Source organism: Primulina eburnea, chromosome 15, assembly GCF_022965805.1.
Source record: "Primulina eburnea isolate SZY01 chromosome 15, ASM2296580v1, whole genome shotgun sequence".
NCBI lineage: Eukaryota > Viridiplantae > Streptophyta > Magnoliopsida > Lamiales > Gesneriaceae > Primulina > Primulina eburnea.
The window spans coordinates 36,092,707-36,119,230 of NC_133115.1; the positions used below are offsets into that span (position 1 = coordinate 36,092,707).

The 26,524-nt window shown below is 33.4% G+C and overlaps 4 protein-coding genes, 1 long non-coding RNA gene and 1 pseudogene across 7 annotated transcripts; 3 read left to right on the forward strand and 3 right to left on the reverse strand.

The window, feature by feature from the left end:
• Positions 1-22: 22 nt before the first annotated feature.
• On the reverse strand, positions 23-1,316 carry LOC140813827 (CASP-like protein 2B1). Its single transcript, XM_073172578.1, has 3 exons — positions 936-1,316; positions 720-852; positions 23-503 (listed from the first exon to the last, which is right to left on the reverse strand). The coding sequence occupies exons 1-3, from the start codon at positions 1,163-1,165 to the stop codon at positions 255-257; spliced, it is 612 nt and encodes a 203-aa protein (XP_073028679.1). The 5' UTR covers positions 1,166-1,316; the 3' UTR covers positions 23-254.
• Positions 1,317-2,559: 1,243 nt separating this feature from the next.
• On the reverse strand, positions 2,560-6,615 carry LOC140813642 (OBERON-like protein). 2 transcript variants are annotated; one of them, XM_073172255.1, is made up of 3 exons: positions 6,470-6,615; positions 4,444-5,592; positions 2,560-3,463 (listed from the first exon to the last, which is right to left on the reverse strand). In XM_073172255.1, the coding sequence occupies exons 2-3, from the start codon at positions 5,579-5,581 to the stop codon at positions 2,853-2,855; spliced, it is 1,749 nt and encodes a 582-aa protein (XP_073028356.1). In that variant the 5' UTR covers positions 5,582-5,592; positions 6,470-6,615; the 3' UTR covers positions 2,560-2,852. The 2 variants fall into 2 exon arrangements, with proteins under 2 accessions (XP_073028356.1, XP_073028355.1); XM_073172254.1 differs by having other exon boundaries at positions 6,411-6,597.
• LOC140813643 (uncharacterized) lies at positions 5,507-6,089 on the forward strand. The gene is made up of 2 exons (XR_012113993.1): positions 5,507-5,646; positions 5,695-6,089. It is a non-coding gene; the product is annotated as an uncharacterized lncRNA (long non-coding RNA).
• A 4,504-nt stretch (positions 6,616-11,119) lies between the features above and the next one.
• On the forward strand, positions 11,120-14,406 carry LOC140815697 (scarecrow-like protein 13; annotated as a pseudogene).
• Positions 14,407-16,830: 2,424 nt separating this feature from the next.
• Positions 16,831-17,901, forward strand: LOC140813485 (uncharacterized). The gene is made up of 4 exons (XM_073171968.1): positions 16,831-16,967; positions 17,071-17,234; positions 17,321-17,579; positions 17,680-17,901. Exons 1-4 carry the CDS (start codon positions 16,899-16,901, stop codon positions 17,848-17,850), a joined length of 663 nt encoding a protein of 220 aa, XP_073028069.1. The 5' UTR covers positions 16,831-16,898; the 3' UTR covers positions 17,851-17,901.
• A 679-nt stretch (positions 17,902-18,580) lies between these two features.
• On the reverse strand, positions 18,581-19,946 carry LOC140814751 (putative MO25-like protein At5g47540). 2 transcript variants are annotated; one of them, XM_073173835.1, is made up of 3 exons: positions 19,617-19,946; positions 18,894-19,055; positions 18,581-18,728 (listed from the first exon to the last, which is right to left on the reverse strand). In XM_073173835.1, exons 1-3 carry the CDS (start codon positions 19,752-19,754, stop codon positions 18,606-18,608), a joined length of 423 nt encoding a protein of 140 aa, XP_073029936.1. In that variant the 5' UTR covers positions 19,755-19,946; the 3' UTR covers positions 18,581-18,605. The 2 variants fall into 2 exon arrangements, with proteins under 2 accessions (XP_073029936.1, XP_073029937.1); XM_073173836.1 differs by having other exon boundaries at positions 19,492-19,937.
• Between the last annotated feature and the right edge of the window lie 6,578 nt (positions 19,947-26,524).

The following is a 26,524-nucleotide window of genomic DNA, read 5'->3' on the forward strand; positions in this document are numbered from 1 at the left end:
TTTTGTCTAAAATACACCCTCAAATAAGTGGTAGATTTTGGCATATAAACTTTGCAAATCCATACACTGGGCAAGAAAACAATCCCAGACTTGCCCAAAATTGACAGACACCAGACCCCTTTTAGTAATATAGTACAGATTCTACAGCCATAAGGAGGGGTATTTATTTTTTTGACGACACACCAAGTTTATTTTACAAATTTTCGGACGTCCCCTACCACGATCAACCTGGCTTGTCCTATTATCACTCACCATCATCGGTTTCCCTTTCCCAACTTGTTGTTCTCATACAAACGGAAGAGACTGAAAGCTGAGATGGCCGACATCACCACCATGGAAAGGCTCACCAGCAATGAACTGGCTATGCCCTCCGCGATTTGGTTGCAGAATTTACCATACATGCTGCATATCTTCATCCATTGCATTTCTTTCTGCCCGAATTTCGCAAACAGCGCCGACTGTGTGGCCGCTGCCACCGCTGCTAATGTCACGTAGGCCATCACCTGAAAGTACAAATTCACAACGTTCGACTTTTGACGGATTAATTTACTAGAAGTCCTCGAAAGTTACTTAAATAAGTAGGAAAACTCAACTTCTTGAAAGTTACATGAACACAGCTATGTCGAAAATTAACGTGAATCCAAGAAGGCAGATGTTTTCGAGAAATGATCAGGTTTAATACATGATATATACAATCTTACTGCAGCACAATTCCATACCTGATCTCCAGAGAAAATGGCCCAAGCCAAGGGTTTGTTGAACAAAACATTCCCTCTAATCATATTCACAACACACCTCAAAACTTGCACCAGTGAGTAGGCAGCCGCTAGCCCGTCGGCCACCACCAAGAAACTGCAACATATTCAAAAAATGAAACCATAGGATCTTAGTAAAGTAAGTATATAATACAACCGATCATTTGGCATAGATCTTACACAAGGGCTTTCATGTTTGTAAATTTAGCCTCCTTCCGAATTGTGAAAATCTCCTTAACCTGAGAACCGGTTCCTAAAAGAACAGCGGAAAGAATGGCCAAACCGGAGATCACACACCTCAGAACCAGTTCTACTAGCCTAACCCTCCTATCTATCACCTTCAAATTGCTCCCATGGTACACAGCAACATTACCGGGACTGGGGCTAACTCCCACATTAAGGTAATTCATCTTCACCAACTATTTTTTCTGTTCACCAAGCTTGTGCAGCAATCAGTGGAGAAATTATGAAGTCGTTGGAAAATGGAAAGACCAATTCCACTTCTCACAATGACAATAAATTTTAGCAATAACTCGACAACTCAATGCTGGCCTACCTTCATTCCACCACTTATATAGAAATCACCCGAAAGAAAATGAAAAAAAAAAAACTGTATTTGTCTTTTTTAATCATAAGGAAGGAAGCCTATCGTAATATACTTAGGATCTGAACAAAGCGAGGCTTTTTTCTTTAAATATCATTTTAAAAATTTCCGATTGATACTTAAATAGTTAATATTAGATTTTTTCACATTCTAATATAATTTATATATTAGTTATATCAATTCGTGGGATCATTTCAATCACATGAATATGATATGAATCATGCATTAAATTTTATTGCAATGTTGCACTTTTTACAAAATTTTTTAGGGGCACAAAACGATATGACCACATCTTCTTTCTTTTCTTGGTGTTGGTTTCAACTATTATATAATTATACTCATTTTGTTTCACTAATTTGAGCAAAAATCATCTCTTTTATATATAATATATATATAAGTGGCAATTTGAAACCGAAGGGGGGCATATCAACCTCTCGTATATTTAGTAAAATAACGGGACATCATTTAAGAAGGGAGGGCAGTGAGATTGCTATATTTTCTGGGGGGAGGGGCAATGATTTCTTTTTTTCAAGGAAAAAATATGAAGTGGGAAAAGATAAGATCGTGACAGGACGAGGGCTGGGCACGGGCCATCTATTTTGAGTCTCTTTTCTCGCAGTTAATAAGCCGTACTGGAATTATTTGATTTATTAATGACTCCATCGGATCATATTAAAAAGTCTAGATGTATTGAAAATGTGGTATGTCAAGTGTTATTATCATTAATCGATTTCCGTGTGCTTGGTAGGTAAAATTTCAATTCCGTGGAGTCCATTTCTTGATTTTGATAACAATATATACATGATGATATACCTCACTTCGTTACTTGTATATAAATTTGTTTATTTTTCTATTTAAGATAATTGAAAAGCAAAGTTTACAACCAATTTTTTTATTTTATTTTTATTTAATTAATTGAAAAAATGGTTGCACATTTTCCAAGGTTAGTTAATAGAATCAACAAAAAATGTTATTGAATGAGTATATATTAAAATGGACCTTTTTACGGATTCAAACTCGCTGTAGCGCCACAGTTCTCAAATAACAAAAACCAAAATGAGGGTATCAAATTTCCATAGCAGAGACGATGCCATTTTAATCACATCATGGCATGTTGGTGACGCATGAAATAGATTAGCTTCTCATTATATGGTCAATTGACAATTATAAACCCAGCACATCACAAACAGTTCACAAATCAAGATAAAAAAGAAACTATGCATGTATATGCCAGCACTGAGTGTCATGGATAACAGTTGCAAATTAAAGGAAAAATAATAGTGACCACTGTACATGAGAGGGTGGCCATGAATAGCATCCAGTAAGATGGGAACATTCGCTTGCATCCAAGCTGTTTCGCGAGCTTGCTTTCTAAGCTATAAGGAAAAGCAGCAACTAAAGGTTTGACAGACATAATTAACAATGAAGTTTCATGCCGTGCACGAAATCGAAAGGTCCACCATGGAGAATGATGAAACTCAAGGAAGTGAACCCTATGAGTGACGATCGTTTGACTGTGCCTCCACCTTCGAAGTTGTGTCATACATGTTCTTCAGTAGATCCTGGATTTTGCTATACATCATTTGGGAAGGGTCACTTGTTCCTTCACCACTCTGTGACACCCTTGTACTTTCCTGAAGCTTAATCTTTTCGAACAAATATTGTTTCTCGGCCTCAGCCTCATGCATTCTTTGCTTCAGATATCTACTTGTATAATCCTCTTCTGACTTTTCGCTTTTGGCGAGTGAAATTCTTTGAAGCCACTCAGCTTCTCGTCGAGCTTCATTGGCTTTCAGCTCGAACATGTCAGCCTCAGCCTGTTTGAGCCTAACAATATTATCAAGTTCATCAATTTGTATCTTCTTTCTCTGCCTTTCCATCTTCAGTGCTGCCACTTCCCTGGCTTTATCCTTAAGCTCTTGCTCACAAGCATCAACAGCCAAACGGGCTTTTTTTACCATCCGCATTTTCTCTTCTGCAACATTTTCCATCTTTTTAACAGCTTCCTGCACTACGTCTGCTATCCTGTTGAATGCTTCCTGTGGGGATATCATCCTGCCACTTTCTTCATTCTCTTGAATCTTTAAGGGGTCTGCCTCAAGCTCTGTAAAGGTAACAAAATTTTTCATAAAATAAGAGCGAGTCTCTGAAATTAGTATTTCCAGTATCATGCAAAAGGAAACAGAAGTATGGAACTCCTTGTAAAGAACTTCATCGCAGGAGTAACTCAAAGAATCTCAAGAAGTTGAAAAAGAAAAAGATTAATTTGTTCTATATGGAATTTGATGCTAACGTATTTAACAGAACAAATCGGACAAACTACAAAGCAGATGAACATAATTCACCTTGCAGGTTGCAAAGGAATGTCGAGCAATAATAACCTTACTTAGATGGCACAAACAAGTTGATTGAAAAATAGCTGTCATCCAGTAACTTGGTATTTGGATTTGAAAAATGCTAGTCACGTTACCTCAGGAGTAAACCAAGTCAATCTTGAAATAAAAACAATAAGGATGACTAGAATAGCCTATAATTTGCATCTTGAATTCAGAGGAAGAAGCCAAACTATATGTTGTCAATCCGCAGAATGACAATACTATGCAAGTTAAATTCATCTTGTTAATTGGCTCCCAAAAAAATTAAAATCCAGGTGTAAAACAATTTCCCTCCAAAACTATTACGAACAGTGGAAAGATAGGATGCACTCCCTAATATTAAATAAATACGACGTCACATCAAAATGTAAGGCAGGTTGTTAGAGGTAGACCCCTTTGAAATAAAATCCTCATTTTCCATTTCTCATCCCAAACATCGATATAGCATTCTTAAATGCAAATCCCATCAAATCCTCCTAAGCCATGTACAGTATGATTAATACAAAAACCAGAAGAAGTTTGCAACACGAAGATATGAACAACAATCATTGGTTCACCAAGCTGAGCATAGTAAGCCCTAAATAATAATCTGTTTTTGTGTTCATTTCATCAAAAACCAGTTCATTTCATCAAAAACCAGGCAACAAAGAAAAAATATAAATGTAGCAACGAGCATAATTCACAATATAACCTTGTGAATAAAGCTTACCTTGAAAGAGCATTAAGATTACTTTACAAGCCACAGGTTCTGCTACCCCACCCTTCAATTTTTCAATGAGCTCCTCACACTTTCTGAACAATTTCCTGCCTCTATAATCCTCACTCCCACGGAAAATTCTACTTACAAAGTCCAGTTCTCTGATTAAAGCATCCCTATCCCAGGTCGGCGCACAATGCTGGAATACATCTTTCACCCACCCTAATAACTCAGATGTCCTACTACAAGCTCTGCATCTGAAAAGCATCTCTGCTGAACTAGTTCCATTCTTCACGCAAGGGCCCATGCCAATTTGTCCATTTCGAATAGCACAGTCAGTGTGAGTCCAGTGAGAACACAAATCACACCCAATCCAGCGGCATGTGTTAACCTCAAAATCAAACTTTTGGCAGATTACACACATGCAAAGGTTGCAAAAACCATTTCTCTTTACGCACAATTCACATGCACAATCCTCCGCTGGTAGTGCACTTCCACATGCTATGTTTCTGCACTTCTTGTACAAGAAAATGTCCATCAGTGAAGCTTGAGATAGACTGAGGCTTGGATGCAAAAATGCCTGGATTCCAGTTTTTATAGAAACAAGAATTTCTAGCTGAATCCTGTGTGCCATAATCAGATTTTTCTCAGTCAAATCACCCCTACCTTGGACCAGCTTCTGCAGAAAAAGAAATTCGTCTCTTTGCTGAGAGCCACCCAACCCTTCCAGAAAAGCACGAAGTTCGTTTTTAAACTTGTCTAAATACTCGTCTGGGAGATTCTGCATTTTTTCTGCTATGATTTCTATCCTTTCACTGGCCACATCCCGAAGAGACATTTTATCTGCATTCGAAATATGTCGGACGACAGAGTGCCCAGCAAAACCATTCTCTCTTTCTTTTTCCTTCTCCGGTTTCTTTACTGTCAAAGCCTCAGCAGTGGGCCAAGTTTCTCGTGAACTGGCACTTTCTGTTGGAGATTCACGAACTAACCCATAATTTGAGCCATGTTCCTGAAGATTTGGAGATCCACATACATCTGGTGCAACTAAGGAGAGAGAGGTCTGCAGAACTCCCCCAGGTTGCAGCTGTTGACGAGGAGGTAGCATTGAGGATTGGTTATTGAAATGAGAACCAGAAGATGTTCCCATATGGGAATAACCTGAAGTAGCAACAACTTAAAGTCACTTAACCACCAACAACGACAAACAACAATGTTTTCTCGCTTACATCTTAATGTGAAACAATAATCACAATCTTCTAGGAAAGGATTGAGATGGCATGCCAGTACAATCTCTGATGAATAAGAAACAAAGATCGATGGAATGGATAAAAACACAACATAACAACTCTAAGAACTACCAAGACCCGCAGTTTTGTATAACCAATCACCAATAGCTTCAACAGGTACAAATAACAAGAGAAAGCATTTTTTCATATGAAGCATTTTGTCACATGAAACTTTAATTTAGTTATAGACCTCTGAAAAGCATAATAAAAAACCATTAAAATCATGAGTCCAGATAACTTCTGAAGGCAAATCAACTATATTGTAAGTAACAGTAACAGAAATTCAGAAAAAAAATATCCTCCCTGTTATCCAGAAAAGGGAAGCTTTGTATAATATGATTCAAAGGACAATTTCAAAAAAATTTCTAGCACATGAGATTAAAATCCAATTTTACAACCAGTCAACCATATTTCCAGGGATTAAGCTTCGGTAGTCAATATGACCGAAGAAAAATAGAATAATTATTACATGACCGACGTGGTAAATATATGCTTTCTCGACAGATCACCGTAAGAAGTAAGAAACTACCAAAAATCCATAACAAAGGAGCTAAAATTACACGATTAAAACCGAAAATGAAATTCCAAAACCAAACTAAACCAAACGCAGACTTACAAGAAGCAAGATCTAGGGCCAGCAAACACTTGAACAAGATAAATAAATGTCACTTGAAAGGATCCATCTCATACCTGAAACGAGGTAACAAGACGAAATTCAAACAAAATTCAGGGAATTGACTCAATATTACCCCTTTTACTCTTCGAAACCCTAGCTCAGCCGTAACGTATATGGGACGGAGAAACGCTGACTAGCCTGAAATTCCCATTGCTTTCTACCGTTTGGACTCGTCGAAGAGGGAGCAAAAACAAAACAGGAAAGTTGAAAAATAATGGTAACCGGAATGGTGAGTACCCGGTAATCAGCCGAATGGCGGGACCCACTTGGCGAAACTTCTTTCCGCGTTGACTTTGTTTCTACGTCTTTCTTTTTATTTAACGACCATGTTTCCACTTATTAAATACTAGCCGTATATGAAAATAGGATAATTTTCATAATAATAAAATAATAATAATAATAAAAATAGGATCGTTTTTCTAAAGACGTTTTTGGAATTAAATAGGATAATTATTTTATTTTAACATAATGTACTTTTGATTTTTTTTTAATTATCATACCACCTTTAATATAAAATTTAACTTAATTTCTAAATATTTCACACGCTTTATATTATATGAAAATTCAATATGTATACATACATGGCATGCAAAGGGACACTAATTATTATCATATTTTCATATCTTTTGATCCCTCAACATGAGAGGTCAAGAAGCACAAATATTTTTAAGTAATGTGATATTTGAAATAATGAATTTAACATATTTGGAACAATTAAATTTGAAATTAACTCCCATTTCACTTGGGCTCATTTATTATTGTCAGGAACAGTGGTTTTAAAGAATTTTAATTTCACATTCAAAAAAAAAATTAAAATAAATTCACCCAAAATAGCTGTAATTTGAATCCTATGTCGAATAAAGCCATTCAAATAAATTTATTCTTTCAAATGCAGACTAAACATTCGAAACAGTACCAGTATGCAGTTCAAATTTTAAACTTTTATTATGAACCTCGCAAAACAAAAAGAGATTTTATTGTTATTATTATTATTATTATATTAGGTCGGAGCCACGTTCATTTTTACAATTTAATTTCAAATTATAACATGGCGAATGTACTATAATCCATGCCATTAATATTAATGGCAGATTAACATATATTGCTAGAACTTCCCGACAAATGGGATTACAAAGAAAAAAACGATGAGTACTCATGAGTGCCGTTTTACAGACGAAGAGAAGTATCCACGTGATCAGAAGAACAAACCAAGGGTGCATCATTAAACCAAGATTTAGCAATACTTTTTGTGGGGACCTCGATTCGCCGGCAGGAATCGATTTTCTCGATTTGTGAGTCCGGCCGGAGGGATAGAGAAAGTTGGCAATGTGGATTGGGAGGAAGAAACATCAGTTCGGAGTGTACATATGATGTTTTCAAGCGTGGCTCGTGATGTTTCACGAGTGGACTGCACGGCTTTTCAGATTCTGATAATATTTTAAGGAGCTCTCTCTCCTGTCTCAGTTCTTTCATTTTTTCCAATTGTCGAAACATTTCTTGAAGCAAAGCAATGGAGGAAAGAGTAACCGTGCCTTTACCAAGATCAGCTTCCGCTACCATTTTACCAGCTGGATCGCTATGTGTCTGTAAGATTAAAAGAAAAAAAATCAGGTTTGGCTGTTTGAGTTAAGCTGCACGGTTTTTTCACTTTACACGTATATATATGTAGTGTTTTAGGATGTTCGGATTAAAAGGGTTGTTCTCTTTAGAAAAAAAAGAAATAAAATCGTTTGTGGGGAGAGAGGCGCAAAAGAAGAAAAGAGTTTTGGAGAAAAATCCAAGAGAGATGGTTAAATCTAGTACATGGAAGGGTGTGTTTGAAAGAATAATAGGTTGTGTTGATGCTATGTGAAAGTGTCCTCAAAGGTCCCTCTATTAAGAAGATGGTGCCTCTTTTAGTGTATGCACATCAAGTTTTCTTCGCTTACCCCTCTTTTTTCTTTTTCAAAACTTTGATAATTATGCATGTTTGCCTTCCAACAATTTGAGGTCTTCTTATTGATTATATCTCACTTTGAACACCTTTTTCTTTCCTACAATTCTTTGTACATTGTTCTTGGAATTTATTGTTTGGAAGGATCCATGATGCCCTAATCCACCGAATATTTGAGAAGTTTGTTTAGCAAAATCTAAATGACATGATCAAAATCCGATAGAAGCTATTCTTGACGTATCTACAAATCGTACTCTTCGAGCGAAAATATATTGATTGATTATGTAATATATAAGTTTCATGATGAACTAGTTAAAATGATATCAAATATTATATTTTATATCAAATTTCATGTACCACGGATCGTGGATTTAGTTGAAATCATAAAATCTTGAAATATCTTCTATTTACCCAATCTAAGTTCGTAAAAATGACTAATAATATCCAACTTTAAATAATTGTCGAGATACGTGGTTAAATTAAATAAAGGGCCAATTTTCCTATGCAATAATTAGATCGTGTGTGGGGAGCGGGAAGCAATGCCAAGAAAAGATAAGAAAGGACAAGCATTCGAAGTGTGAATAATCTGAGATTATGATTCTTTGATTGAACCATAATAGTACTATGATATATAGAATATTTGAATTTTTAAATGAAAAAAAGGCTGTCCTAACATTCTCCTTGCTAGATCAGTCGCCTTGATATTTGGGAAAACAACAAAACATTCTCTCTCTTTCTCAACTCATGTTTTTGTCTCCGAGTCATTGGAAGGGAATGGCATGCAGGTATGAAAGCTGCAGATGCCGCAGTTTGGATAGGAATAGGATGGTAGTCCCCCATCATCAACTACTATTCATGTTTTGGAAAATGGGCACTAGATATATTGGCTAGGCAACTGATCTTTTTGCATATTTTCACACACCCTGTTTCGTTGGAAGTAATATAATTGGGCGCGTCTTTAGGGAGTCTTTGTCACCATTCAGGTGTTTATATGTTTTTGTTGAATGTATATATATATATATTATCTATTATATATCTGTTATCTATTACTATTATAAATGAGTGGGTCTCATGTGAGACCGTCTCATGGATCTTAATATGTGATATGGATCAATCCTACCCATATTGAAAATAAAATTTAATACTCTTAGCATAAAAAATAATATTTTTTCATTGATAAATCAAATAAGAGATCCGTCTCACAAATAAGACCTGTGAGACCGTCTCACACAAGTTTTTACCATTATAAATATATAAGTTTAAATTGTGAATTTATATGTATGCCCTTGTTTTCATTTAATAATAATAATTATAAATACATATTTGTTGGTTTTTCATCTATATATTGTAATCTATTTACATGTATGTCTTTATTTTTATTTAATAATAACCATTAATATATGTTTGTTTGTTTTTTTTCATCTATTAATTATTAATGGATTTTAAAATATCTTTGTTTGTTTGTTTTTCATTTATTAATTAATAGAATTTAAAATAAATTGAAGCTAATAATAATAAATTTTTTTTTTTGTTTTCTTCCAGCTATTAATAGTTTCTAAAATAATTTTTTTAAAAAGAAATTTAGCCACAATTTTTTACGTTGGTTTAATAAAATCATTAATAAAGTACTTAAGTATTTAGTAATCCAATACACAACATACATGGTACATATATCATAACTCTTAATTATTTATTTGATTACTTTATGACTGAGGTTGAATATGGATCTAGTGTGTTATTAAATTAACAAGTCTTTCTAAAATTTAATATTTTTAAAATATAATTCATTTTAATATATAATAATAATGATGATGATGAGGATAACCGTTATTCAAAAATATATAAGGTACGATACGGTATAATACGATACAGGCGATTAAAATCCACGTCTTATCCAGACCGTCAACCATGTACGGTTAATTGCCTTTGGTCTCTATAAATATTTTTCATCATTTCTAAATATCCTATATAGTTATTTATTTATGTTATACAATATACTTTCCTATTTTTAATTATATAAGCTCTAAAATTTTAGATCAATAATATATATAAAATGCACAACAAATATTCAACTGTTAAAGAGAATTTAATCATGCAATTAATACAATAATTATAGCGATATGAATGTATATAATCATCGTATCATATTATTTTCTCGTTTGTACATATGCTAAAATTTTCAAAATGAGTTAAATTTATTTTATCATACAAAATAGATTGGTTGAGTTGAGAGTTTCACAATTCACATAACCTAATATTTTGATATGTCAAAATCATTCAATCCATAACTAAAAATAGATAGATCGAGCCGGTCATTTCAAGTGAATATGGTATGAATTTTTTGATAATTGATTTTTCTGTTTGAATTTATATTAGATTATGATGAAATATAAAACGATCAACAGCTAATTCAAAGGTTTCAAGTTCATAATTTCATTAAAAAATTACAAACTCAATCTAACCAACTTACCAGCACTTCTAATGATTAGAAAGCCAATCCAAATTTAAGTCTCAAAATATCCTTCAAGATTTTTTTCTCCTTATAAATCTTTCATACAAAAAATTCAAATAAAAATCTATATGTGATTAAACAAGATATTGTTTTGATAGAACTCTTAACATAGAGATACGTTCAAATATTTAAAGCAGAAAAGATAGGATAAAATATATTTACATATATATACCTCGTTTGCTTCTTAATTACTGAACCCACTTCTGTCCGTCTAGTTCTCTGCTCCTTAATTTGTATGTGCATGCGTGGAAGACTCAATTTCAAGAACATCCAAGAACATGGAGCGCTCAGATTCAAGAATACTACCCGAGATCAAACAGAACCTACAAGATGGCAATGATCTTGTTGGAATTTTCCGATCTGTCCAGTTGGTTGACGACGTTCACCCTTCGATTCACAACTCCGATATAAACGATCCAGATGGGGAAAGCTCCATGAACATCATGAGTAGAACGTTAACGACTAAAACAACCTCTGATCAAACTCAAAGTTTCTTGAATGGCTCCGTTGCTAAGATGACGCGGGGACTTCAGGAGTTTACTAGTGCAAACTCGTTTGGTTATGGAATTATAGGGGAGTCTCGCGTGGGTGGTAGTGAAGGTAAATAATTTAAGCAAATAAAATACCTTTTTGCTATTCTTGTGTATTTTTATTTTGAGTTCATAATATAATTGTTATTTATAGGGAAAGATATAATTTGGGAGAATTCATCTCATGTGAGGAAAAATTATTTTAATGATCGAGGATCATCGTCAGATATTCACGGAACAAATCCATTCTCATTCAACAATCCATTTTTTGAGGCTATGGAGCAAATTAGATATTCAACCAATGAAATCAAATTTAATGAACTAAATTATGGTAATTCTACGTACTCTTCTTATATATGTACATGAGTTATTCAAGATTAATTATTTGGATCGTTTATACGTCATTTTCTTGAACCGTTTCTGCAGGGGGGGATAATATCTCAAAGAATCTTGGAGATGGAGGTTCCACAAGACAAGGAAAGGTAGATTATTTTCACCAATCACAACCAGAAACTGGCCATGATGAATTAAGAGACACAGATATTGGACATCACTCTCCTGTCATGATCCAATCCTCAAGGCCCCTATGAATCCATTCAAGGGATCGAAATCAATGGACTTCGCTCTAGTCATGGATCCCATACAATGAACAACTCGTGGAATCAGAATGCAACACAGTCCAATGATTTCAATTTATAAATGGATGCTTCAAGTGATGCATTCGACCCATGTAATTAATTATGGCGATATATATTAACTCGATCCAATAATTATTATAAAATAGTTTAATTTTATAATCAGGGAGCAGCCAATAAGAAATAGCTAACTGGTGATAGCAATGAAATGGAAATTTTATTTGTCTTATAAGGTGCACTCGCGGTGACATTGAAAAACATATGAATTATTTTGAGACATTATTAATTATTATTGTTATTCTTATTATTATTATAATAATAATAATAATAATAATAATAATAATTATTATTATTATTATTATTATTATTATTATTATTATTATTATTATTATTATTATTATTATTATTATTGTTGTTGTTAATCTTATTATTATTATTATTATTATTATTATTATTATTATTATTATTATATGTATGCTAAATATAATTATTATACACCAAGAACGAGGACCGATAAGGTCAGAACTCAGAAATGCATGCTCGATATTGGGACAGTCAAATTCCATGGCCTTTCCAACTTGTGGTTTGTATGTTTTATGTCGATCCCAATCTCAATCTAAAATCGATCTTCGCGTAGCTATCTGTTTTAAATTTAAATTTTAAAAGAAGAAATATTAATACACTATTCCTTATTTTTATTTCATGACAATTAATAAATATTTAAATTAATTTTTTAAAACAAAGGGATGCGCCATATCTGTATGAACAAAGATAGTATTTGTAAATATTTTAAAAAATTATTATGAATAGATTTATCTTAGGTATCCGCTTTCCCTGTTCTTTTTTCTCTTTAAATTTAAATATATTTTCAAAAGTTGCCTTCCTTTTCCGAAGAACGCATTACAGATTATACTTTTAGAAGTACTATTTGTTCTTTATAATGTAATAATTAATTCCAAGAACACGCTGACTATTAAGCGCATACATGTTGGAAGGGCTCCGGGCTAGATTGTTGGCTTCAGGAAGCATAATATACAAGAAGTTAGTGCAAGGAACCAACGAGTTCTGGATTGATGTCTTCCATGCACGTGCTTTATCAAATATGCCCATACTACAAGTTTGCATACGTTTCATCTAACGCCATAATCGGGGAAGCAATGGAAACCGAGAATAGAATTTACATAATCGATTTTCAAATCGCTCAAGGTAGTCAATGGACGTCCTTCATTCAGGCTGTCTAGCATCGGCCTGGTGGGCCCCCGTCTATTCGAATCACAATTCACATGTGCAGACGACTTCAAAATCCGCTCATGCTCGAGGGCTTCAGCTAGTCTGCCAGAGGTTAGCAAAATTAGCTAATCCATATGGAGTACCATTCGAATTCCTTGGTGCTGCTATATCAAGATGTGATGTCGGGCTCGAGCATGATCTTCAGGTTCGACATTTTCCTTACGTGCCAGATGAGCGCGTGAGAACCGCAAATCACTGAGACCTCCCCCTCATCAGACTACTTAATATCCTGTCACCCAGGGGCGGATCCAGGATTTTAAGTTTGGGGGCACCGGCTCACCACTAATTATGATAGTTTTAAGTTGGGCATTTGAACATTTGTAAAGGCTCGTTATTTAGTTTTTCGAAAAAAAATTGCAGATAATGGAACGCGGACCACATATGTAAACCTTGAAAGTCTATAACCATTAAACTAATTATAGATATTTTATTTTTTTATTGTCAAATGATATATATACTAAATAATAAAATATATCTTATAGAGTAATAATTTTTTAAAAAATGTCGAGAGAACCGTCTATAGATACTTTATTTTTTTCATGAACAAATAATATATATACTAAATAATAAAATATATATTATATAATAATAATTTTTTGAAAAAATTTCCCGGGGGCTGGTCCTACACTAGATCCGCCCCTGCTGTCACCCAAGGTTGTGACCCTTGTCGAACAAGAATCCAACACGACACTTCAACATTCTTTGATCGGTTCCATGAAACTCTAGATTACTAAACAACCATGTTGGATTCCATCGACGCAGCACAGACGAAGGATGACAGGCAGCGGATTACTGTGTGGCAAGCGATGTGGTAAACATACTAGCTTGTGAGGACCCTGAACGGGTGGAAAGGCACGAGGCTTTTGGTAGTGTAGAATACGGCTGACGATGGCTGGATTTTCCCAAATTCCATTGGTCCATCAGTAAACAAAGGCATCGTGGATATGTCGAAAGAATACTGACCCATCTACGCAACCGCTGCTGGCCACGGTGTCGTGTATCTTGGATGGAAGTTTAGAGCTTTAGCTGCATTACACTTATTTCGGGTCTAAAAAAAAGAAAAAAGAAGTTGTTTGCAAGTTTAGTTGATTAAAATAATATAATGTTATAGATGGATATTTAATTATTGAAAAATGTTATATTTACAATTAAGGTTACAAAGACGATTTGAAATTAATAATTTTGTAATTTCAAATATATTTTGTAATCCAATATATACATTGTACATATATCATAACTCTTAATTATTTATGGATTTCTTTATGACTAAGGTTGAATATGGATCTAGTGTGTTTTTAAATTAACAAGTCTTTCTAAAATTTAATATTTTTAAAATATAATTCATTTCAAATATATATATATATATATATATATATATATATATATATATATATATGATAACCAATATTATTCAAATAGATATATATATATGTTATATATATATATATGATAACCAATATTATTCAAATAGATATGATACGGTAGGATAGGGTATTGTACGGGAGATTAGAATCTACGTGTTATCCAGACCATCCACCATGTACGGTTAATTGCCTTTGGTCTCCTCTAAATATTTTTCATCATTTCTAAATATCCTATATATTTATTTATTTATTTACTTTATACAATATACTTTCCTATATTTAATTATATAAGCTAAAAAATTTTAGATCAATAATATATATATATAATGCACAACAAATATTCAACTGTTAAAGAGAATTTAATCATGCAATTAATACAATAATTATAGCAATATGTACGTATATAATCATCGTATCATATTATTTTCTCGTTTGTAGATATACTAAACTTGTCAAAATGAGTAAAATTAATTTTATCGTATAAAATAGATTGGTTGAGTCGAGAGTTTCCTAATTCACATAACCTATTATTTTGATATGTCAAAATAATTCAATTCGTAACTGAAAATAGATAGATCGAGCCGATCATTTCAAGCGAATATGGTGATATTTGATTTTTCTGTTCGAATTTATATTAGATTATGATGAAATATAAAACAATCAACAGCAAAATCAAAGGTTTCAAGTTCATAATTTCATTAAAAAATTGCAAACTCAATCTAACCTATTAATTACCAGCACTTCTAATGATTAGAAAGCCAAACCCAAATTTAAGTCTGAAAAGATCCTTCACGATTTTTTTATCCTTAAAAATCTTTCATACAAAAAATTCAAATAAAAATCTATATGTGATTAAACAAGATATTGTTTTGATAGAACTCTTAACATAGAGATAAAGTTCAAATATTTAATGGAGTTTTAGATAGGATAAAATATCTTTACAATATATATATATATATATATACACCTCGTCCGAACGTGAGTACATGCAATACACTATTACTTTGCTTCTTAATTACTGAACCCACTTTTCGTCTCTGCTCCTTAATTTGTATGTGCCGTGGAAGACTCAGTTTCAAGAACATCCAAGAACATGGAGTGCTCAGATTCAAGAATACTACCCGAGATCAAACAGAACCTACAAGTTGGCAATGATCTTGTTGCAAATTTCCGATCTCTCCCGTTGGTTGATGACGTTCACCCTTCGATTCACAACTCCGATATAAACGCTGCAGATGATGAAAGCTCCATGAACATCACGAGTAGAACGTTAACGACTAAAACAACCCCTGATCAAACTCAAAGTTTTTTGAATGGCTCCGTTGCTAAGATGACGCTGGGACTTCAGGAGTTTACTAGTGCAAACTCATTTGGTTATGGAATTATAGGGGAGTCTCGCGTGGGTGGTAGTGAAGGTAAATGATTTAAGCAAATAAAATACCTTTTTTTCCTATTCTTGTGTATTTTTATTTTGAGTTCATAAGATAATTGTTATTTATAGGGAAAAATATAATTTGGGAGAATTCATCTCGTGTGAGGAAAAATTATTTTAATGATCAAGGATCATCGTTAGATGTTCACGGAACAAATCCATTCTCATTCAACAATCCATTTTTTGCGGCTATGGAGCAAATTAGATATTCAACCAATGGAATCAAATTTAATGAACTAAATTATGGTAATTATACGTACTCTTCTTATATATGTACATGAGTTATTCAAGATTAATTATTTGGATCGTTTCTACGTCATTTTCTTGAACCGATTCTGCAGGGGAGAATAATATTTCAATTCGAGGAAACTATAATCCGAGGACATGGCGCCCACGGACATTGTTTTCTCAATTCCAAGGCTCTTTTCTTGAGCTGATGACTAATAAGCATGGAATGTTTCTCTTTGAAATGCTTCTTCATGAATGCGCAAATGAGCAGCTGGATTCCCTCGTCCAAGAACTCTTGTGGGGGGATACAAAATCATTCATAAGTGCATCATACTGTAAAGAGGGGTGAGCAAGACCGGACCATTTGGTTTTTTATTTAGAATGAATATTTTTCCTGTTTTTCTACAGATTACCTCCATATTTTTCAAAAATCGAACTAATTTTCGTGGGATTATATCTGACTTATTGCTTCCTGTTTTGGCAGAGCAAATTCAATCAATAAACTGATAAAGAGGATCAAGAAAACAATTCACGCTTACACTCTAACGGGACTGTTATCTACTACATTAGATCGTCTGATGACTGATAATACGGCGAAGACAGTAATAAAACAGTGCCTAGATCAATTTGGAAGCGGACCAAATGAGGTAATTAAAAATAGTAAAGAAAATTAGGATGATTGAATACAGAAATATTGATACCATTCACGAGATTAACGCAATTGACTTAATATTCTGCTGGAGATTTCAGGTTCTTTATGAAAATGTGATATTGCATTACATGAAACTGGCTACGGACGAAGTAGGGTGCAGGTCATTGAACGAATGCATCAGCACTATTTCTGGCAAACAAAAAATTAAACTATTCGAAAAAATTGTAGATGAAGCTGTGTCACTGTCAAATGATCGTTACGGGTAACTAACAAATTACAGTCTGAATAATCTTACTTTTATGATAACATTTATATTACTAGTGAATGTTGATTCTTCTTTTTTCCCAGGAACTATGTTGTGCAACATGCAATGATACTTGGTCATGATATCATGACTTTTAAGGTCATGCAACGCCTCTGTGGGCACTTCACGCAGTTATCCCAAGATAAAGGGGGCAGTCATGTGGTCGAGAAATGTCTTAATTCTTCAAGCTTTGGGACTGATTTAGTTGTTGGAGAAATTTTACAAACGAAGTTAGCTCCTTTTCAACTTGCTCGGCATCAGTATGGTAATTACGTAATTCAAGCCGCCTTAAGGAATCTCAAGGTAAAGCTTGTTTTACTGTTATCTACATAGTTAGCGGATGCTAAAATGTCAATACTTGGTTATCTTCTCCAAGATTGACTACATACTTTCCTTCTTGCAGAGACAACGAAAGAAGACCCTTTATGCGATTCTTGTCAAAGCTCTAAAGCCTCATTTCCCACAGCTTCAACGCAATGCAGGTGGAAAAAAGGTCGTTAATCTCATCATGACTGATATTGAGTTCCCTTATAAATGCTGGCCAGAGTATTATAGTCAATGCAAACTGTGGTAAACGACCTTATGTTGTGTTTGGTAATTTTATTTGTTCGGTGAGGAGTTGTTTAGGTCCATGTAGGTAACTCACTTACTGCAGAAGCTTTAGTTTGATGTACTTTGTTTTGTTTAGGTTTTTACGATCTGGGATCTGCTCTGAATTATTATCATTTTTTAAAAAAAAAAAAAAAAAAAAACCTCCTCTTTTTTGTGCCCTCTCAAATCTCAGCAACTGATAAAATATTGGAAAAGAGGCATCGACCAAGTAAGATGAAAAAAGGCAGTAGAAACACAATACCAGCAATCAATCATATAAAGACCCGATGTGATTTTCACAATCAGCTGCAAAGTTTGTCAGAGATAAAAGAAGCTTTCAAATATAAGTACCTGATAAACAACTATCCCGTGCTCTAAATTTCACCAAGATTTTATTAGTGAGTACTGAACATGAAGAATGTTACCAGAATAGAACTCCTTGCTTACATGTAACAAGAATAAACATAGATTTCTATGCGGTTCATTTCACCCTACCTTGTGTGGCACTGCCCCATGAGGTGATCAAAGGCCCAGATTTACACACACATACACCACATGAAGTGATCAAAGGCCCAGATTTAATCACCATATAAAATCAATGGCTGAGATCCTGTGAGGGCACTACCCCCACAGGTAGCATCTACTCTACCTTTCTATGCTACCCTACAATATGATTGTTCAATTTGTCATATTTCACAACTTTCCAATTAACACCGAGACCTCCCAAAAAAATCCGCCTTACCCTTGTAGCAATATATCCAAGAGATCTAAATTCTTTTCCAGATAATCACATTCAATCAACCTCGACTGAACTTGTTGTCTCTGCAATTTAGCAACAACCTGAGAAATATCTTTGCGTACCTACAAAAATTTATCTGATTACTCAACAAAATTATCATGAGAATTGCCATACAAGAGAATCATCTGAGATTGAACACAATCCAATCACCAGTCATTTCCAATGACAAATCTAACACATAGGAGATATATTGGTAATTCATTGCAGTTTAAAAAGTTCAAAATCACCTCTAAGTTCAGCTTGGGAAGACAGATGATTAGCAGGCGTAAAGTGTTTTCCCTAAAAAACTCACTAGTCAATTGTGCACAAGCTTCTGCCACTGACTCAGATTCGCTGTTGCCATATAGGACTTGCTTCAATTCCCGGATAAGTTTGCTCATTTCCATCATCTGCAGAGATAAACATTAATGGTGAGGCAGACATCCGAAGAGAAAATGCGAGCTATTTCACCACTAGACACAATTACATTCCAGAGCACCAACACTAAGCCAAAAATCTCATATACATCAACAGTAGTCACACATACTCACAGTCACAGCTACAGAGAATTGGTCAACCCACTTTAACTTCATGTTTTCAAAACAAATCAATCCAATCAACATAAATGGATTGTTGAAACGCACGCATGCACAATCACACCAAGTAGAAAAAGTAATAAAGTAAAACGGAAGTTCAGTTTTTTCTATCAATCCATAGGACAACACCAATCACAAATTCCTCATTAAATCTGATAAAATTAGATGTAAGCTTCCGAACACAGATAACAGATGAAGCAGATGATGTATCTAAAAACCACAAAAACAAAAAAGAAAGAGAAATGACAACCTTCTCGTCGCGCTTGCTCTCGGTGCCACCGAGATCGAGGGAGACGAGCAAATCTCGCGTTTGTCGCACCAAATCGGCGGGAGCCTTTGGCTTCGACTTAAATAAACTCTTCATCTCACCGTGACCTCAGCCAATGGGAGACTCCACCCGCTGCGCTGAGGCCCTCTGCAGCCCCGACGAATACAGTCCTCCAATATTATACTTTTTGCCAGCACCCGCTTCACCTTCAATGATCGAGCGCCACTCAGTTCGATACTTTCCATCAATTTCGTTAACCTTGAACTCCGGATTCTAGATTCAGCACAAATGATGTTTGCTCAGCGATTCAAGGGACGCGTCAGGAATCGAATGTCACGCGGAATGATCTAGTACATCAGAATCGAATCGGATTGATGGACATGTCAGTATTCAGTGCGTAGCGGTGATTTTATTCCACTATTTTATATCGGATTACAACTTCTATATATAATATTGTTATCTTGTCGTTGTCGGCGTCCACCTCTTGAATGTCAAAATTATAATTGAGCTAAGTTTGATGTTTATTTAACAAATATATTCATGAATTATGAGATTATTCAAGTTTTTGAATAGTTTTTTTGTAAGATAGTTTCACGAATCTTTATCTATGAGACCGTAAATCCTACCGATATTAACAATAAAAAGTAATACTCTTAGCATAAAAAGTAATACTTTTTCATGGATGACCCAAATAAGAAATTTGTCTCACAAAATACGATCAATAAAACTATCTCACATAAGTTTTTGTCCATATTTTTATATCCACACATCTCGTCATGGGTTTCCCTTTCCTCTTAAATTTTTGGGTAAAGATAATTAAGATAAGTTTTATTCAAGCTAAAGCATTGGAGACACGAGCATATATAATTCATCTTTATTATTATCCTAAATTATTAACAATAAAAAGGACTCAACAATTAATAACAACAATAATAGTTTTTGTGAGACTATTTTATGAATATTTTTGGGTCAATTTTTCTCACATTTACAATAAAAAGTAATATTTCATTGATGATCAAAATAGAATATTTTTCTCACAAAATTGATCCATGAAATCATCTCACATAAATTTTTGTATAGTTTAATTTATTGTGAATTTTAAAGAGACGAATTATCGATGTTAACATTATACAAACTAGCGAATTGTGGTCACACGCAGTATGTGTTGGTACAGACAAATAAAGAATGACATTTTTTTAATAAAATAAAATAAAAGATATCAAATTTTTAAATAGAAAGGTAGTAGCTAAAGATATGAATTGGAAAGATAAATCCGATATTTGATATTTAATTTTTTAGAATTAAAAGCGTATTTTGGAACTATGAGAAAAGTTTTATCATTTATTCCAAAGTTATTGGAGTAGAACTTTTATTAATGATATAGATTTATATAAAAGCATATGATTAATTTTCACTAACTCATGCATCATCGCTAGATTAAATTATTTTAATCAGTTTTTCAAAATATTTTATTCTATGTACAAATTAACCAAAAATGGATATCTTCAAGCAAATATGCAGAAAGCATCATTGCAGAAGCCTTTCGAACGAAACGAGCTTCCTGAAATGTTCCCAAGCCTTTACCCAAACAACCGCCACGTAGCGGTCCGGCGCTACGGCTGCGCCATTGCCGTCCTTGGCCGAAATAACAAACCTGTATTCCATACCATCAACCACCTGACTTTCTGCTCTTAACACCGATACAAGCTCCAACTTTTTATTGACCTGCTTGTTGTGCTCGGCCACCGCAAATTTCACGATCTGCACCAACTTCGGGTCGTTTGGGTTATCGATTACGTGCCAACCGTAACCGAAATCGTTCCTGGCAGCCGAAAATTCAAGAGAAGCTGAAAACAACAGGACCCAGCAGATTACGTGACGAAACATGTGGGTTCTGAGCGCCATTTATTATTTTTGGTGGAAATTTCTCTGTGGAAATGTAGGAGTAGCTAGTTCTTGAAGTATATATACGGCTCCGATGCTTGCTTGGTAATTTATAGTGGCAATGTATGTAAGCATGCACGTGTGGGAAACAATGCATGGGGAGACTGATTTGATTCTACGAAAAAATGGGTTTGAATTTGTTGCAGAAACTGATTCTCGTTAGAAAAATCCGAATAATATTGGAAAATTCAACTTACACATGATTAACATGAAATAATATTTCAATACTGCATGTATTAACGTAATCTCTTGACAATTACCAAAATAAAGATTTTTTATTGTTGTTTGGGGAAAAAAATTAGACTTAACCCTAAAATCAGTTAGTTAGGTTGCGTTTTATCTTGGATTGTGCAGATAAATTATATCATGATTATTAAAGTAATTAGGATTTGGAATAATGATAGATAAATAAGAATATGTTTAGTTTTATTGATTGATTATGATTAGGATTGATATTAAAATTAAAATCATTCCTAATATACTCCTTTGATCATTTTACTTTGTATAATAAAATTAAATGATAATTATAACTGGAAAATATTTTTTTTACATTTTTATATTATATATTTAATTTCTTTGTTTTAAGTAGTTTATGATTAAAATATTTTATATTTTATATCATTCCAAATAAATACATACATATTTTTTTTTCAAAGTGCTTAATACTTTTATGATATAATATTTAATAATATTGCATTATCTCAAATATAAGACCAAAAAATTTAAAAAATATTGTAAATATTTCTTTTCACACTTCAAAAATTATGAATGTAACTATTTTAATTTGGATAAATGTAAAAAAATCATATAAATAATATTTTATATGAAATAATATAATGATAGGTAAAATTTACAGTAAATTTGATAGATAATGAATACAACTATAAGCAAGCTAAGTAAACGCGACCTTAAAATATTGACAGAATAAATCTTTAAGATTAACAATTTTTTTTGGAAATTTGATTATTCTTTATTGAAAAGTTAAATATTGTATTGTATAAAATGTAATATTATTATTACGGAGGAAAAACTATCATTATTTGATTATGTCCGTGCTACTAATTGTATTTCATTGAATGCATGTGTTCCAAGTGCATGTGTCTGAATATTACTCCTCAAATTCTCATTGGACTGAGGAAATAGATAATTTCATATCAATCCTGATGCATGCCAGACAAATCAGAACGAAATCAGACATAATTAAATTTCATGAAAATGGGACAAACTAGTATCTAAATTCATTTGAAAATTTTCACGATCCTCCATTTATTTAACATCGGTTAATATTAATAGCAGGTTTTATTCCTTAATTTCACAATAACCGGAGAACTGAGACATAAACTAGAGACAAATTCACAATTATTAAGTTGACATACACACACATGAAATCTCTATTATCAATAAGCTAGCCATGCATCACTCGTCAATTCTCAAGCTTTTCGAAGTGCTTCAACTTCATGTGCTTCGGAGCAGGCCAACTATCCAACCACACCAGCGCCACGTACGTGCCCGGTGCATGGCCGTGATCTTTAGCAGCGATGACAAGAATCAATTCCACCGAATAAGTTTTATGACCGTGAAACATCGTATATTAGATGTGCATCCACCACCTTTTCCAGTTTCAAATGTGTATTCTTTTTCTTGTTGTGCTCTTCCACTCCAAACTCTGCGGCTTGCTTCACCGAGTGGAGGTCTACACTGACTGGATTCCAGGCTTCCGCCGGATTCGCCTTGGAGGGTTCGAAGCAGTTCGAAGCCATTAAGCATGAAACAAAGGCTACGAGAAGGAGAAGATATGATTTTTTAGCCATATTGATGACCGTTTATATATTGTATAATATTTAAGATATTGGATTGAAGTGTGGTTTTTCGAGGGGGGTTAAGGAGTGTTGTTTATATAGTAGAAGACCGCTGCATGTGTATTAAATGCTGTGTTGTTTTTTAAGACAATTGGCTGGACAACACCTACAGCTAATTATAATATTGCAACTTTGAGATAAGATTTGTGGAATATTGAAATTGGGGTTGGGGGCCGGAGGTTATAAATTACGTAGATTTCATCACCTAGGGTTTCCTTATTAATGGCTTTATTTTATTTGATTGATGATTTCTCCATTACAAAGTACTGATTTGTATCCATTTTTGTTAATGTTAATTTCTACATGTAACACACACACACACACACACACTCTTCCAAAGGCTATATATTTTTAGATAAAAACTTGTGTGAGACGGTCTCACGGGTCGTATTTTGTGAGACGGATCTCTTATTTGGATTGTCCATGAAAAATGTTGCTTTTAATGCTAAGAGTATTATTTTTTAGGCAAAAACTTGTGTGAGACGGTCTCACGGGTCATATTTATGAGACAGATCTCTTATTTGGGTTATCCATGAAAATGTATTACTTTTTATGCTAAGAGTATTACTTTTTATTGTGAATATGGGTTGAGTTGACCCGTCTCACAGATTAAGATCCGTGAGACGGTCTCACATGAGACCCACTCTATTTTTTATCGTGAATACCGGTAGGGTTGACCTGTCTCACAGATAAAAGATTCGTGAGACCGTAAATCTACTCATATCTTTATTACTTTTTGTGACTTTAGATTAATTGTAGCATTCAAATTAAGCTTCAAAATTTATGCTAATTAGGTTCAAATTAACAAAAACATCTAACTAAGATACGAGTAATAAATGAAATCTTCTTGTAGTTAGGAATCTAACAAATCATCTATGTTAATTGGCTTTTGAATGTTGAGTCAATTTCCACAATGAAATGGGTTTTGGATGGATACCGTTGGATAAGTCATAAGTGGATTTCACATTATCCAACGAGTCTACTGTGCATATTTTTCTCAATTCAAATTAGTTCGATATTTTGTGAAAGAAGAAGTTATCATATTTGAACTTTTATGTGTTTACATTACATAAACATTCAAATTCAATAATTTTCGCTGGATTAATTATTTTTCGTATTTTATCTTTTTCCTTTTGCATTATTTTCTGGAGTTTCGATTCATTGTAGTCTCTCTCGTGTGTGTGTGTGTGTGTGTGTTTTTATTTATTTATTTATTTATATATCATATTTAGGGGGCTCATTGAGTCGTGATATTTTTTATTTTTTGAAGGAGAACTCATTGTTAAAATATTGATTAAAAAAATGGTTTAATTTATGACACACTTGATGTATAATATAGAGTTGTGTGATTAAAACGTATTTTGAACTTATAATAAACATTTACCAACATGTCAAAAGTCAATTATTCTGAGGGAGTTAACTTTAATTAATAGTATAGATAAATAATTATAATAATAATAATTATTATTATTATTTATGTATAACGACATTATATGTATATTTGCGATAAAATTATTTATCCCTTGCCTTAAAATGAATCATTAATTACTCATAAAAGAACTATATCTATACTATTATCTAATTCATATGTTATTCAAAGGATGTCATTATCATTATTTTAAAGACATCGTTCTTAGAGCGTTATAATAAATTCATTAAAGTCCCTATATATTTTTTGTATACTTTAATGATGAATTAATTAACGTATCTATCTATCTATCTATCTGTATGTCTTCCATTTTGCTTATATGTTTTGGGGCTATTATAATATAGCTTAGAAACGACTTTATTTTACATTTTATCCCATTTCATACTTATCTAGATTTTATTTTAAAATAAAAAAATAAGAACTTGTTTTAAACTATGTTTATAAAGTTTGATAAACTATGTTTATATGTAAAGTTTTGCTCAAATAAATGTCGTTTGCATGAATTATAAAAAATTAAATGCACCAAATATTATATATAAACAAAATATAATAATCACGGACAAAACATTTGTTTCATCTTTTTTTCTCTTTGAAAAAATTGTCTCAAACACGGTAAATAAATATATTTACAAAAATATGAATCAAATGTTTTTTCTGTGATTTATTATATTTTTGTTAATATATAATATTTGGTATGTTTAATTTTTCATAATTCGTGTAAACAGGACTAGTTTGAACAAAATATAGCATGATTTGAAGTACCAAATGTAGCAGATGATTTCGAATAAAAAAAATGTTTTATGAGGAAGAGATATAATATTTGCATAACTATTGTGGGGACCCGGACGCTAATCAAGTTATTAATCATCATTGAGACTAATTAATCTATTATAAAACAGGGTCTAAATTTTTTTTTTAAAATACAAAGCGGAAACGTAATGTAATTTACTCAAATTACATATTAAACATGAATATACAAATCTTGTATTATCTACCAGAATTCAACTAGACTCAACTACATATCAGTGCTGAATCCTAGGTTGCTTCGAAGCCCGGATCTCCACGCTATCTAATCTTCTCTCATCCTCTTCTTGACCCTGATCCAGCCCTACCTGTTGTCATGCACACATACAAAACAAGACAACAGCCGGATAACTCCGGTGAGATATAAATATCTCAGTATAAACAATGTATACATGCAATCATATAGAAGCATATACGAAAGCATATAAGAAATATTCATAACATGTATCAAATCAGAAACATAAATCAATATCAAACATTCAATAATCATGAATGATATAAACAATGTAAATCAACATGTCGTATCAGACTCAACTCAACCGACGCGTCGTCTCCGACTCGACTCCACTGATGCGTCGTCTCAGACTCGACTCCACTGATGCGTCGTCTCAGACTCGACTCAACTCTAACCTAGGGATCCCGATGTATGGATATAGGTAATTATATCGAATCTCAGTCGATATGAATGAATCAATCCCTAAACGGCATCGATATAATTCATATATCAGTGTCTGGGCGAATCAGCCGCAGAATTGACGAATCAGTCAAGAATTAGGCGAATCAGCCAATAACCAGACGAATCAGCCTGTAATTAAGCGAATCAGCTTAAATTTAGACGAATCAGTCAATAACCAGACGAATCAGCCTGTAATTAAGCGAATCAGCTTAAGTATAGACGAATCAGTCAATAACCAGACGAATCAGCCGGTGACTAGGCGAATCAGCCCATGACTCAACGACTCAGTGATCAATACATGCA